Source organism: Anabrus simplex, chromosome X (genome assembly GCF_040414725.1).
Source record: "Anabrus simplex isolate iqAnaSimp1 chromosome X, ASM4041472v1, whole genome shotgun sequence".
In the NCBI taxonomy this organism is placed as follows: Eukaryota; Metazoa; Arthropoda; class Insecta; order Orthoptera; family Tettigoniidae; genus Anabrus; species Anabrus simplex.
Window position 1 is genome coordinate 176,067,654 of NC_090279.1, and position 15,618 is coordinate 176,083,271.

The 15,618-nt window shown below is 38.3% G+C and overlaps 1 protein-coding gene across 1 annotated transcript; it reads left to right on the top strand.

Moving 5' to 3' along the window:
• Positions 1-210: 210 nt before the first annotated feature.
• Positions 211-1,889, top strand: LOC136886081 (ATP synthase subunit beta, mitochondrial-like). The gene has a single exon (XM_067158809.2). The coding sequence runs from the start codon at positions 211-213 to the stop codon at positions 1,792-1,794; it is 1,584 nt and encodes a 527-aa protein (XP_067014910.2). The 3' UTR covers positions 1,795-1,889.
• The last annotated feature ends 13,729 nt before the right edge of the window (positions 1,890-15,618 follow it).

Consider the following 15,618-nt stretch of genomic DNA (forward strand, 5'->3'; position numbering starts at 1 on the left):
ATGTTAAAGTGCGTGCATTTGCCGTCCTGTAATAAGTTTTCAATCTACGGCCGGAAAGATTTTGTGTGAAACACCAATAAACTTGAATGTGTGAGAGTTTCGCTAGCGGTTACCATTGAGTAGGCCTACCATATAAGCTAAGTGTTCTCATTGTTCTTGTATGCAGTCATAAGTCTGAAGGTTATTTTTTTAATAAATTCTGCGGCCACTATGTTGAATGCAGTGAAGAGGATTTCTGCTGGAATGCTGAACGTACTTAAGCCCGGTTTTACAAGCAAAAGTATCTTGAATGATTCTACTAGAACACTTGCTCTTCATAAGCATCATGATGGCAACAGTTTTTGTACGAAGGCTCCTGTTCAACCGAAGACGGGTGGAACGACAGGGAAAGTCATAGCTATAATTGGTGCTGTTGTTGATGTGCAATTTGAAGAAGGTATGCCTCCTATTCTCAATGCTTTAGAAGTCCAGAACAAGAAACCTCGTCTTATATTGGAGGTAGCTCAACATCTGGGTGAGAATATTGCACGAACTATTGCAATGGATGGCACAGAAGGGTTAGTTCGTGGCCAAGAGGTGTTGGACACTGGATATCCCATAAGAATTCCTGTTGGTGAAGAATCACTGGGGAGAATTATTAACGTTATTGGAGAACCAATCGATGAGAGAGGTCCTATAAATTCTAATAAATTAGCACCTATCCATGCCAGTGCGCCTGAGTTCGTTGATATGAGTGTAGAACAAGAAATTTTGGTGACCGGTATTAAGGTAGTTGATCTCCTTGCTCCATATGTCAAAGGAGGCAAAATTGGATTGTTTGGTGGTGCAGGAGTTGGAAAAACTGTACTAATCATGGAACTGATCAATAATGTTGCTAAGGCTCACGGTGGTTACTCAGTATTTGCTGGGGTAGGCGAAAGAACTCGTGAGGGCAACGACTTGTATTATGAAATGATTGAGTCGGGGGTAATTTCTCTTAAAGATAAAAATTCAAAGGTGGCATTAGTTTATGGTCAAATGAACGAGCCTCCTGGTGCACGTGCCAGAGTAGCTCTCACCGGGCTTACGATTGCTGAACATTTCCGTGATGAAGCTGGACAGGACGTCCTGCTGTTCATTGATAACATTTTCAGGTTCACCCAGGCTGGTTCGGAAGTATCTGCTTTACTGGGACGTATTCCTTCTGCTGTGGGTTACCAGCCCACTCTGGCAACTGACATGGGTGGCATGCAAGAAAGGATTACAACCACAAGAAAGGGATCCATTACATCAGTTCAAGCCATTTATGTACCTGCAGATGATTTAACAGATCCTGCTCCTGCCACTACATTTGCCCATTTGGATGCCACAACAGTGCTGTCACGACCTATTGCAGAATTGGGCATTTATCCTGCTGTGGATCCCTTGGATTCTACATCTCGTATAATGGACCCCAATATCATTGGTAGCGAGCACTATTCTGTTGCTCGTGGTGTGCAGAAGATCCTTCAGGATTATAAATCTTTGCAAGATATTATTGCTATTTTAGGCATGGATGAATTGTCTGAGGACGATAAACTTACCGTGGCTCGTGCTCGAAAAATTCAGAAGTTTTTGTCTCAACCTTTTCAGGTGGCAGAAGTATTCACTGGTCATCCTGGTAAACTGGTTTCTTTGTCAGATACAATTACAGGATTCCGAGAGATTTTGAGTGGTAAACATGATGACCTTCCTGAAATCGCTTTCTACATGGTTGGAAATATAGGAGAAGTTATACAAAAGTCTGAGAAACTTGCTGCTGAAGCTGAGGTTTAGTGAAGGGTAAGAGAAACTTTCTAAAGAAAAGTTCAAACTGTTGTAGCCACACTTGACTTCTGACTGAAACTAACGTAAATGTTATTGTACTACAAAATAGATTGTCAGTATTTGTGTTGAAGTACCATACATTTACAAATGTGGCCGAGCACTTCTTTGTAATGGAAGATAGGAAAACTTAAAGGTCTTGTAGGTCTAATTAAATAAACTTTAGGTATTAGATGTATTTTAAGTTTCTCAATGTCTTTTGACGACTAATAAATATGTATTTGAAACAATGTTGTTATATGCATTGTATAGAGTTCTTCTTAGTACAGTCCATGAAAGAGTCCTTGAGACAGGGCTGTAATTGGATGCAGATCAAGAAATAATTGTTCTAAGGTAAGTTTTTGGGTTTTGAGTACAAATTTTCTGAAGTGGTGGTATGTGATCAATAGTGCCTAGATTCTTATTTAATTAAATATTCCATTCCTTTATTTGTAAACAACAGAAAATGAAAGATGTCAACAAGTTTTGGTTCCGAGATGGTTATACCTGGCTTTCATTTTACATATTTGTACATATTCTTAACTCTTAAACAAAATGAAGCGGAAGAAATACAAAATATTGGACGACTTTTATATCACTGTTACAAACCATCAACTTCATGGTCCGTATCAATAAAGCCATCCATAAATCAAGCAGAGAAATTGTTACACCTAATCAATACTTCTTATTTTGCCTTTGGCAAATTTAATTTGCAAGTAGTACATGTTTTGTTTGGACGGACTAAACATCATCAGCTACACTTTTTGGTTTACGGTAGGTAGAAATTCATAAAAGTGCAAAGACATACTATTCCACATGAATCTTAAAACAATCTCGAATATATTAAAATTTCTTTTTTAGGTTAAACCTTTGAAAAATGGGGAAGGGTCGAGGGGATGGGGTGGGCGGAAGGTTAAGAACTTAGCTTGTCTATTTTGGTAAAATTTTTGCTAGTAAACATTTCTAAACATGTTATAATTGATAACTATAAAATATTGAGGCCAACATATAAGACATAACTAGGAATTTCCAGTTCAAAACACAGTGCTATAAGAAGACATTTCACATTCTATGTTCCACGTTATGGGTAGAGCCCTCCATTGATGCAGATATCCGCGAAGTTAGTGTCTTGGCAGATGCAAACTCTGGCAGTGCAGATAAATTTGCTGATAATTCCTAATTAATGAGGGTTATTGTTATTCACTCAGGTATACTCCTAATTTTACATGTGGTTAGGTGACCCTTGACATTGGTATAGCAGAATGGTGATATATAAAGACACTTGAGACCGATGATATATAAGGACGCTTGAAACCATAAAGCCATAAATCTGACCTAAGCCCGATTGGTTCCTACCTGCAATTAAAGGAAGGAAGGAACAAAGGTCAATACGTCCGTAGTTGTCGCAAAAGAAAATCCCTCATAAGTCTGTGACTGGAGGGGTTCTGGTGCCAGGCCTATTGTATTATGTTAACAGTTCTATCTGTTTCAATACCTTGGGTGTAATACTGCAGTCAAATGTTGACAATATCCGCCGATAACCATTCGCGGGTGAAGGAAGTGTGGATGCGGATATTGTTTTGTAAATCTCTGCAGGGCTCTAGTTATGGGACCACGAAAAAGAACAAAGACATTTTCTAGTCATCAATTATAACATGTTTAGAAATTTTAATTAGCCATTAGTTTTAACCAAGATAGACATAGCTAAGTTCTCACCCCCCCCCCCCCCCCCCACCTCATCCCTCCACCCCATCACCACTTCCCATGTTTTTCAAAGGTTAAAAAAAATCCAGTTTTAATAAGTTAGAGATTGTTTGTAAGATTCATATGGAATAGTATGTCTTTGTACTTTTAAGAATCTCTACCTAAACCTAAAAGTGTACCTGATGATGTTTAGTCAATCTAAATGAAACATACACTACCGTACTTGTAAATTTGCCAAAGGCAAAATAAAAAGTATCGATTAGGTGGAACAATTTCTCTGCTTGATTTATTGGTTTTGTGTCACTGATGCTCTAATAATGATGGAATGGACCAGGAGCATGACGTTAGGACACTGCAGAATTCTTGCAAAATAATAAAAGTAATATATATCTAGCCTAATGTCACACTGCACAGAAATGATATCAGTTGTTTTGTAGGATCAGTCAGAATTGCTTTTTACAATTTCTGCATAGAAGAATTGTCACTTGATTGCATCTAGTAGCAGTTTGTTGTGTTGAGTATAATACAGCATAGTTGTAAACTCGTAACACAGCGACACATTCCTCAGGAAATACCTGCTCCAAGTTATTTAAAGATAATTATAGCAATGAAAATTGTTACCAAAATATCACATATTATTTAGGAAATAATACTATGTTGATGAGTAGTGCACCTGAGATCGTGTTATACACATATTTTGCAAAGCATTTAACTTTTGTCAAACATTTGATGATGATGATGCTTGTTGTTTAAAGGGGCCTACCATCTAGGTTATCAGCCCCTAATGGTAAAAATTAAGACAAAATGTAATGACAATTTAAAAGTCCAAAATCATCCACTGACCAGAATTCAAAACATGACGAAGAATGAATGGATGAATATGAATTTAAAACAATCAGTGGATCCAACCTGCAATGCCTTACAATTCCCAGAAACTATCGTAAAGCAATAGTATTACTGACCAAGGGACTGCTTCTAAAGCACAATCCTCAATCGATGATGCTTGTTGTCTAAAGGGGCCGAAGATCCAGGTCATCGGCCCCTCATAACGATACTTATCACTAGTAAAGTAGAACCATGGTATTTGTCATGTTGCGGTACAAAGCAAAAGTAGCGTAGACTCACAGTGTTTCACACATTATAGTACTACTCGCAGGTAATGTAAAATACGCGCATGTATCGCAGACCTATGGCAATGCAATGCAAACCTATGATGTTCCTTACATAGATGTACTAATCACAGGGACTCGTACTATCCCGTGGTGTTCTTCACATAGTGGGTACTAATCATAGGCAACGCAGAACCACGGTGTCACTCATATAGTGGTATTAATCACAGGCAGCGCCCAGACCCTTGGTGTTTCTCACATAATGGTACAAATTTCAGGCAACTTAAGCCCGTAGTGTTCCACATGTAGCGGTACTAATCATGGGTTCTGTGATTTACACTCTGTTGTTACTAATCACAAACCTATTGTGTACCTAACATGGTTGTACTACTCGCAAGTAAAGGTGATCCATGGTGTTCCCTGGATGATGGTACTAATTACAAGTAGTCTCATGTTTCTAAATTGATCATCCCTTGGTCGCCCCTTTTAGTCGCCTCTTACGGCAGGCAGGAATACCATGGGTGTATTCTTTGTCTGCGTCCCCCACCCACGGGGGGTTATGTTTTTGGTCCGGGAGAGCTATTTTATTTTGCTCAAGTCCGCCGGCAGGCCGGTTAGGAACCCGCTATCCGCCACCTGGGACGCGCCACATGGGAGTATCACCTCGCTCCCTGTTACGCCAGCGTAGTAGGTTTGTGGTGTCAAACATTTATTCAACAACAGTGTATAATGACAAGAAGAAGTCGGTGTAGTATCAATCAGTTAGCTCAGTTTTGAACGAGCTCCCTTTGCGCAAAGTCAAGTAATAATAGGCTTATCAGTTATGTGGTCTGATATTTTTTAAACCTTGTTTGAACAGTTCTTGATTTAATTTGTTATAAAAATAATAATAATAATAATCGTATGGCCTCAGCTCCCGTGTGCAGACATTTCAATTTGACGCCATCTGGCTGTCTGCTCGTCAATTTTGACGTTCCATTTTACTCTAGGCCCCCACTAGATGGCAGACCGAATAAACCGAAACTCTCTTGGGCGTCTATGGCTGAGATTTAATGAATTTTGTCGGGTAAACACCAAATGTGTCACCAGAGATCTTTTACATGCCGACATCGTACGACATGGAGTGCCGAATGGACTTTTTTCCGCCCTTCAAAAATCCGACTACCTCTGCCGGGTTTGAATCCGCTATCTTGGGATCCGGAGGCCGACACTCTACCGCAATGACATGAATTCTTATAACTGAGACTTCAGCATCGGTTGCAGAGTATAGGTCTGTAGTTACTGAAAACTGAAACAAATTAAAATTAAGTACGACCATTTAAGTGGTGCATGGTTGGCAGTTCAGCAGCTTATCTGTTAAACCACGAAGGCAGTCAAATAAATCCTAATAAACATTATTTTTAATCATCTTACAGTAACGAATCATCCCTTTATTGTGTGTTTGACAGACTGGAAGGTTTTTAGGCCTATGTCTCATACGTCTGTCTGTACTGTTATCACGAGAAAATGGCTGGAGAGAGTTTAATGTTAATCGGTATGTAAAGTCGGGGAATGAGCCACTACAATCTAGGATATACTGTAAATAATGTTATTCATGTTGAGTGAAATGGTAGTTTAGGGGAAGGCCTAAAATTTAATTCTCAAATATTTATGTTATTAGTGGTCCTATTGATGAATACTGCATAACTAAAATTATACAGGAGTACATTTTTGATCATTTATGTCTTATACTTTTCTACCATATTGGCTATGATAACAGAGATATTCATGAATTTTGATTTTTGTTTGCTAAGTCCATATCAATGCTGAGCCATGAGAAAATGGGCAAACAGAATTTAATGAAAATTGGTGTGTAAAGTCGAGGAGTAGGGAAGTGCAATCTAGGTTGCAAATAATTTTATTTATGCTGGATGAAATCATAATTTAGGGGAAGGCACCCAGTCTTCACATGAGAAAAAGACGTATGGTGACTTTCTCGTCAGTTTCTGGGGTAACGTTAAGAGCTATGCAATTTAATATAATCTTACACGCGTACACTACTTAGCCTAGAATTCTTTATACAATGTAGAATTTCGTAGTGAAGCACGGGTACATCAGCTAGTTTATATTAAGTTATTCATAGTTTTGACACTTTATTTATTTACCGAGCTCGATAGCCGTAGTCGCTTATGTGCGGCCAATATCCAGTATTCGGGAGCTAGTGGGTTCGAACCCCACTGTTGGCAGTCCTGAAGATGGTTTTTCGTGGTTTCCCAATTTCACACCAGGCAAATGCTGGGGCTGTACCTTAATTAAAAACTAATTAACTTCCTTGTAACAACCGTCCCTTATCCGCCGCAACACCATGCCCTCCCACTCCCCTCCAACCCATACGTCCTGTACTAACATTAGTTTTAAAATCAACAAAGATTTACTTATGTGCGTGCTTTAATGCTTTTTTTTATCTATGCTTTTGTGTATGAAGCTGATGATGATCGCAAAGCGATCGAAACATGTAGGCCTACTGCTATTTTTAATGATCTAAATTGCCCAAGGCAAAATAAAATAAGGTATCGATTAGGCGGAAAATATTTTTCTTATGAAACCATTAGATCACAAGGTTTGTTGACTCAAGAAGTATCATGTATCAGATTCATAGAATATATATATGCGGTGTAATTGGCAGTGTGACAGATACCATGCCCTTAGGTGCAAGTGACTGAAGTTTTCTTTGACTGAATTAAGCACAGATTAAATATATGCACATATATCTGTAAATCTGTATAGTTCATTGTGCCACTACACAAATGTGCAAAGTTTATTCCTTGTTGTATTCCATTAATGTCTTCACTCTTTTTGCACAATTGCTGAAAACACTGTTTATTGCACTGAATGTACATACTGTCTATGAGGGCTCATGGAAACCTTTTCGTGTGCATAATTGATGATGAAAACCGTGAATTGCCAGTCTGTTTATTGTTCAGTCTGGTCTAACTTCTGTTTATAATGGATTCAATGGAGTAGAAGCTTAGATCTATTTCCTCTCTTTTCATTCTTCTCAATTGTAGGAATTCTGTTCCCTGTTTGGTAGAAGGTAGCTGCAGTCTAAGTTGTGCCAGTACATTATGCCATTCTAGTCCAGCTCCATGGCTAAATGGTTAGCATGCTGGCCTTTGGTCACAGAGGTCCCGGGTTCGATTCCCGGCAGGGTCGGGAATTTTAACCATCGTTGGTTAATTTCGCTGGCATGGGGGCTGGGTATATGTGCTGTCTTCATCATCATTTCATCCTCATCACGATGCGCAGGTCGCCTATGGGAGTCAAATCAAAAGACCTGCACCTGGCGAGCCGAACATGTCCTCAGACACTCCCGGCACTAAAAGCCATGCAACATTTCATTTCATGCCATTCTAGATGGTGCCATTTTTGAAATGCCTAATGTTCATTTGAGAAATCTGGCTTTCATGATCTCTATGCAATTTAAATCATTTAACATGAGATATTTCCAGATTAGTTCCAAACCATAGTGATTAATGGAACAACCTTTGGTTGGAAGAGGAACATTGCTGTGGTTAAAGACAAGTTTTGTAGTGTCATATGTCATAAATACTCCTAACACTCTATTTATGTGTGGCCATTGGCTGCAATAAAGCTTTATATATATATTTCAAATATTATGCAAAGAAAGCAACATTTAAACAATATTGTCTGCCTTTGTGGTGTAGTGGTTATTGCTATTAACTGCCACCCCGAGAGGCCCAGGTTCGATACCTGGCTCTGCCACGAAATTTGAAAAGTGGTACGAGGGCTGGAACAGGGTCCTCTCAGCCTTGGGAGGTCAAGTGAGTAGAGGGGGGTTCAATTCCCGCCTCAGCCATCCTTGAAGTGGTTTTGCGTGATTTCCCACTTCTCCTCCAGGCAAATACTGGGATTGTACCTAACTTAAGGCCATGGCCTCATCCTTCCCTCTTCCTTGTTTATTCCTTCCGATCTTTCCATCTACCCCACAAGGCCCCTGTTTAACATAACAGGTGAGACTGCCTGGACGAGGTACTTATCCTCCTCCCCAGTTTTATCCCTGACTCAAAGTCTCATGCTCCAGGACACTGCCCTTGAGGCGGTAGAGGTGGGATCTTTTGCCGAGTCCGAGGGATAAACTAATCCTGGAGGGTAAACGGATTAAGAAAGAAAGATAAACTTAGTAACTTTTTTGAAAAAAATTTCAGAGCATGATAGCTTCAAGAATAAATTGTGTAAAATACTCAGCAAATTACAGTGCAGCCCACCTGGTAGATATGATTGTTAAGGTGTCAAATCCATGTGGTCTGATATCGTGGTTATCCGGTTTGAGTCCTGTTGGTTGAAAAAAGTTTCATAATCAGAATATTGGCCTGCATGAAAAGTGGTGGTCACAATTTCTAATCACTAGATTGCATTAATAAATGTTGATGGTGATTCGTCGTCAGATGGAGATGTTAAGTCGTGAGCTGATCTCTTGGTGCTGTTTGACAGGAGTAGGCTATGTGCCGGCACTGGACTTCACCCCCATCCATTCTACTATATAACATGCCATTCATTTCATATTAAGTCCTCTGATGAGGTTGATGTCAAGAAGGGTATCCAGTCGTAAAAACTTGCTACAAAGATGAAGAAACAGAACAAAAGTTGGACATAATCTCTGCAATTTATATTGCATAACATTTTTTTTGCTCTATATATATATTTATTTATTTATGAAGTATTTTGATTATGCACTTAATTTGATTATTTAATAAGTAACTATACCTACTCTCAGAATTAGAAAACAGTAGACTTTGTAAATTATCTAAAACAACAATGATAAATTTGTCCTAAAATATGGAGGTGTTTAAAACAATTCAATTGTCTCATATCATAACCCTAACAAAATTCTCCATAGGATCATTTACAAGACCGCCTGGTTAACAAGCTAGATATGTGCTAGTCAGATAATGTTAATACATATTTGAGTCAATGGGTGCTCCAAATTAAAAAGTAAATTCTGTAAAACGGCTTATTTAAGTGATAAACTTTCATTATTGTCAGCAAAACTGCATCAATTAGATCGGAGTTTAAAGTTTAGCTTGACTATCACATAGTGTCGTGAGCGAGCAGTGTCTGCAGTAGTGTGGAATCGCATCCAAACACTCAATTCCATTACATAAAATAAACCTTCAACGTACACTCAATTCCACGCGACGTTTCAAACCTGTATGACACTCCGTATCAACCGAGTAGTAAGTCCTGGTGTTATATGATTATGAACGAGCTGTAGAACACCAGAAGTTCAAAATACTCTTTTATGTCTTGTTCGTGAAAACGCTACAATAATTCAATTTTGTTGTCAATGTTTACCTATCTGATATTGTTAATGTCCAGAGGGGAATAAATTTAAATTTTATCATATTCATTTTTTACATAGTTTACCCCGCCCGGCTACTCATTACTACGACTGGCTGACAAAAATTTCTGGGAAGAACACTGCATAAGTCATAATAAAAGGAATACACAAATAGTTTTGTAAATTTAATGCATTAATATTCTTCTTCTCTTCTTCATTCATTCCTTTTTCCAGATTCTCTCTGGGTAGCGTAGTGTACCAAAGATAGTGGGTTCGAATCCCACTGTCGGCAGCCCTGAAGATGGTTTTCCGTGGTTTCCCATTTTCACATCAGGTAAATGCAGGGGCTGCACCTTAATTAAGGGCATGGCGGCTTCCTTCTCACTCCTAGTCCTTTCCTCTCCCATCGTCACAATAAGACCTGTCTGTGTCGGTGTGACGTAAAGCAAATGGCAAAAAAAATAAAAAGCAACTGCTGCTGCTCTTGACTTGCTCTGAAGGATGTCATTGTACAGTAGTCTGTTGTGTCATGCCCAGATATATGAAAGATTGTACTAATTTTAATGGTTCGTTTCGTTCTAGGATGTGATCTTTGAATTATATACGTCTGCCCTCCAGAATGTCTTTTTTACACAGTTTTATCCATGTTGGTAATTAATTTGTTTTCCTCTGCCCAAATTTATGGTGTTGAAAGCTTTCTGTAGTTATTACAACAAATTAATTTAATTTCTGTTCTGTTACCATTTTCATTTCCCCTTGTCGAGCTCCTGGTGGGTCGGGGTGTTGATTGTACTTCTCCACCGTTGTCTCTCCTTTCACCACTTCTGTTCAGTAATTGTATTCCAGTCCAATCTTCTTTTTCTTATATTGTTCTTGACTGAGTCTATCCTCTTGCTCTGTTCCTCCAGCTGAAATTACAGCATTTTCTGCGTAATTGATGTAACAGTTATACCGCCATGACTTGGTTGACAGAAACAGTAATTTTTATGATGTGAATACTGTATAACATTGTAAGGAATTACTTCCTTCGTCACCATTATGTTGGTAAAAATGAGCACTGGTCAAATGGATATTGAATGTGGAATTTGATAAATTATCAGTAAAAAAAAAAAAATGGCATATGGCTTTTAGTGCCAGGAGTGTCCAAGAACATGTTTGGCTCGCCACATGCAGGTCTTTTGATTTGATGCCTGTAGGTGACCTGCGCGTCATGATAAGGATGAAATGATGATGAAGACAACACATACACCCAACCCCCGTGCCAGCAAAATTAACCAATGATGGTTAAAATTCCCGACTGCAGGGAATCGAACCCAGGACCCCTGTGACCAAAGGCCAGAATGCTAATCATTTAGCCATGGAGCCGGACATTCGGCACTTAAAAACAGATATCACTGAAGGAGAATAGTTACAGAGAACACCTCCGGCCTGGGCTGCATCACAAGAAGCAACCCCGTCAACAAAAATTGCGATATATCCAGGTAGGTGTAGATCCTATTACAGTTATTAACAAATTATGCAGGGTTATTCAGCTCTGATGTCCACCTCAAAATCCTTGTGATCCGTTTAAGATACTGACATTCTATTTTCACTTTTGTTAATGCTCTCATAGACAAACATGCAGTACTTTTCCAGGCTTTTGACAAAATTTATCGGCACATGCATTTCATAAAAATTGTAAAATTTTATTTACAACCACCTATTCAATACATTACAATATACTCATTGGATTATAGTATAATCATGGAGTCTCTTAAATAATGGGACATGTTTCATTCAGCATAGCGAACATCATCAGCCATTAATACACAAAGACTAGGTCAGGGCCCTGAGTTTCAAAATGATGGAAATAGTATCCTCATATCAAAAGAGTAACAGTATCATAATAAAAGAGTGATCAACAGTCAACACTATGTGAACAATAGACTTGAGATTGCAACAAAATATGTGCAAATTAAAAACAAGTATTTATCGTGAAATGCATTAACAATAAACAATCTGATGATGTTCGTTATGCTGAACGAAACCTGTCCCATTATTTAAGATCCTCCATGATTATTTACTATAATCCAATGAGTATATTGTAATGTACTGAATAGATGGTTGTAAATCAAATTTTATAATTGTAATATATCAACTTCAGTATGGTTCCATTATGAGATTAATTACATGTAACATGCTTGTTGTATGAGAATGTTATTTCACACAATAAATGCTAATGGTATACTGTCAAGCTTACGCTCATAGTTACTGGGACATCACACAGATCACAGCACAGGAGAATCTGTCTCGAGTGAGACCGATCACTAGTGTTAAGTTTCCTGCAGGTATGGTATGCATTGTCTAGTTTGATTCTCCTCTGTTTCAAGAGCAACCGTTTCACTAAGGTTTTCTAAGATCCACTCTCCAAGTTACTTTACAGTTTTGGCTCTCTTTATCACTAATTTTCATTGTTCTAGGGGCATCTTTGATATTGGTAATGAACTGCACGTTTTTGTAGTGAAGGATAATAATGTTTGTGGCATGCAAGTTGCAGGAATATTGGGGACAGTACAGTCATCCAGTCCATGAGTCAGAGAAATAACTTTTTAAGGTTAAAATCTCATACCTGGCCAGGAATTGAACCCAGGGCCCTCTGAACCGAAGGCAAAACTGGATAGATCAGTGAAAGGGAGCATGATATGTTTGCATATCAAGGTGTGGTTTAGCAATGAATAAATTCAAGAATATATGCAAAACGTTGGTGCAATCCATGCCAAAACATGTCAAAAGGGGGTTACTTTAAGTATGACTTTCTGTAATTCTAGAACCGATTTTCAGTAGTTTTTACGACTTTTGTTATGACGCCACTTTCTGCATCATGTTCAGATTAATTTGCAAGTTATTGCAACAAAAAAGGTACTCTGATCCAGAGTGACTAGCTATTCTTGTCAAGAATGGCTACTGTGTAACAGTTGTCAGGATCAAATGACAGGGTGTTCTGTCAATATCTGTTTCAACTGCATGGGTCAATTGGTCATAGAGAAGGAAGCGGTATGTTTAAGACTCATTAGAAGCATGCTATGGTGGGACAAAGTGGATCTTATTAAAGAATGACCAAAATAAAATGGAAGCAATGGGAATATGGTTATGGAAAAGGAAAACTTAAAAAGAAAAAAAATATGGATAAGACAACAAATGAGGTAGTGCTAAAGGAACTAGTGCTAAATGCAACTAAGGAACTGCATGCACTATTTGATCAAAAGTATCCTGACACTTCCCTGTAAACTAGAGCCTAGATGTCTCCCTGACCACTGCTGTTCATTCTATAAACTGCAGCCGAGGCCTTGATATTAAGTCTATGAGATACCTGCAAAATGGATGGAGCAAGGAAGCTTTACGACTTACAAGGAATGTGTATTGGTTGCCAAGTTAGTAAGCAACCAGTCATTTCTGCTCCTCCCTCAAGTTGCCCAAGTCCGATTGTCAGGGACACGATTGTGAAGTGGAAAGTGGAAAAAAACCTACAATAAAGCCACAGACAGACAACATTTTTAAAACAGAAAGAAGAATAGTAAGACCATGCATTAATAAGAAGTACCAAAAAGAATGAGAATGACGTATCATCACAAATGCAGCAGTATATCAGGAAAGAGAACATACCGTAATGGATTTCATAAGAAAGAAGAGAATATCATTCTTTGGTCATCTGTTGAGAACACCTCAACACAGGTTAATATGCACAATTCTGGCTTTGGAAACAAAAAAAACAACCTGTCTGGATAAAAGAAATAAAAGAAGACATGAAAGAATTAGACATAACACTGGAGGATTTAAAGAATAAATCAAACAAAGTAAATAAATTGAAGAATAGTAAAATTAGATTCCTACCAAAAATTGATAAAAAGACACACTAAAAGGGTATTTTCAGAAGAACAAAAACGATCAGATAGAATGAAGAAATACTGGGAGAACAGAAAGGAAAAAACCCATAAAACAACATAGAAGACCGGACAGAAATCTACTACAGTGGTTCAATGCGGCCGTAAAAGTGCAATAATAATAATTGAAAAAAAAAAGAAAACCAGTTGGGTAGGCCAAGAGTTTTGATCAACAGGGACCATAGAACATTGAAGGTGGTAGGTGAAAATTGTATGATACTATCACCTGTTAATTCCACGATGCCACCAATTTTGCAGTTAGCATCACGACTGTACACTGGGAGACAGTTTTGAGTAGGTGTCGAGACACTTTTGATCAGATAAGACATTTTCCTCCAAGCACATTCGACTACATAACATTGTTATAAATGGTAAAATTAATGCGTTCACGGCCCATACTTTTAGACATGACCCCAGTCTTGGGATGACTGGAGATGAATTATTTCAAATTGATAAATCACACCACATCATATGGTAGTTAGGAAGATTTGGGTGGGGCAAATGCCAGACGAGCAATATATGCCAGCCTATACACTGCCCACTGTGAAGTTTAATGGGGGAGTGGGGGTACTTTTCTTGGCAGGCATTCGGTCCTCTCCTAATGCTACAAAAGCACATTAAAGGCAGAAAGATATGAGGACATTTCTGCCAGCTGCATGTTGTCTACAGTAGAATACTAGTTTGAAATTGATCATTGCAAACTTTACCTCATTAAAAGATCCCTGCAATAAAGGTAGATTTGTGGACATCAAGGACCTGGAAATGAACTGACCAGCTCAGAGCCCTGAACTTGATCCTACTGAGCATCTCTGGGATAAACTAGAATGGCGATTTCACTCCAGAACCCGATGACCCACATTACTAACTATGGTTTCTACAGTGCTGCTGGAAGAATGGTCTAACATTTCCCGAGAATCCTTCCAGCACCTGTTAGACAGTCTCCTTTGCTCAGCTCAAGCTGTAATAGAGGTGAAGGGTCTGAGTGCCTCGTGTTTATTAATGTCAACCACTGGACAGTACATCAGATTCTCATTTGGAGGACAGTTTCGAGTAGTTGTCGAGACAATCAAATAAGACATTTTCCTCCTAGCACATTAGACTATATAACATTGTAATAAATGTTAACATGGATGCTTTCACAGCCCATACTTGTAGACATAAAGGCTTTTGCGCTTATTTTCTTCTGAAGACGCAAAGCAAAGTTCTGTGTGAAACTTTAAAGGGTTTTACCTTGTTTTCTTTACATGGCATAAGCCCAAAAGCCCACATCATTCTAATAAATGTTTATAATAAAATAGAAGTTTAGTTGTCTACCTAGTCAATACAGCTATATTTTGTTTACACTTTAAATTTGCAAACGCATTCCAAAATTAGTGATCAGGACATTTTTCAGCCTATTTTGGCCATCTTCAGCTGCATTAAATAATACAATATAAGACTTATAAAATATCTGAACATTACACTGTGAATCTTTAATTATTTTTATTATATAAGAAAGTGGATAGAAGAATTCTCTGGACAATTATTAATTAAAAACATCAGGTTGGTGACCAGTGGAGACTTTTACCGAATTCAGTACAAGGAAAGTGAATCAATTATTGACACGATGAGAAAACTGAGGATTGCATTTTTTGGGCACGCATACAGTTAACCAAATTTTAGACTCCTAAAACAGCTTTTTCATTCCTTTTGAAATAGTAAGACACGAAACACTTGGTTTAAAGAA

Excerpts from the sequence above, each read along its gene's own strand:
- LOC136886081 (XM_067158809.2), top strand. The coding sequence starts at position 211 with ATGTTGAATGCAGTGAAGAGGATTTCTGCTGGAATGCTGAACGTACTT.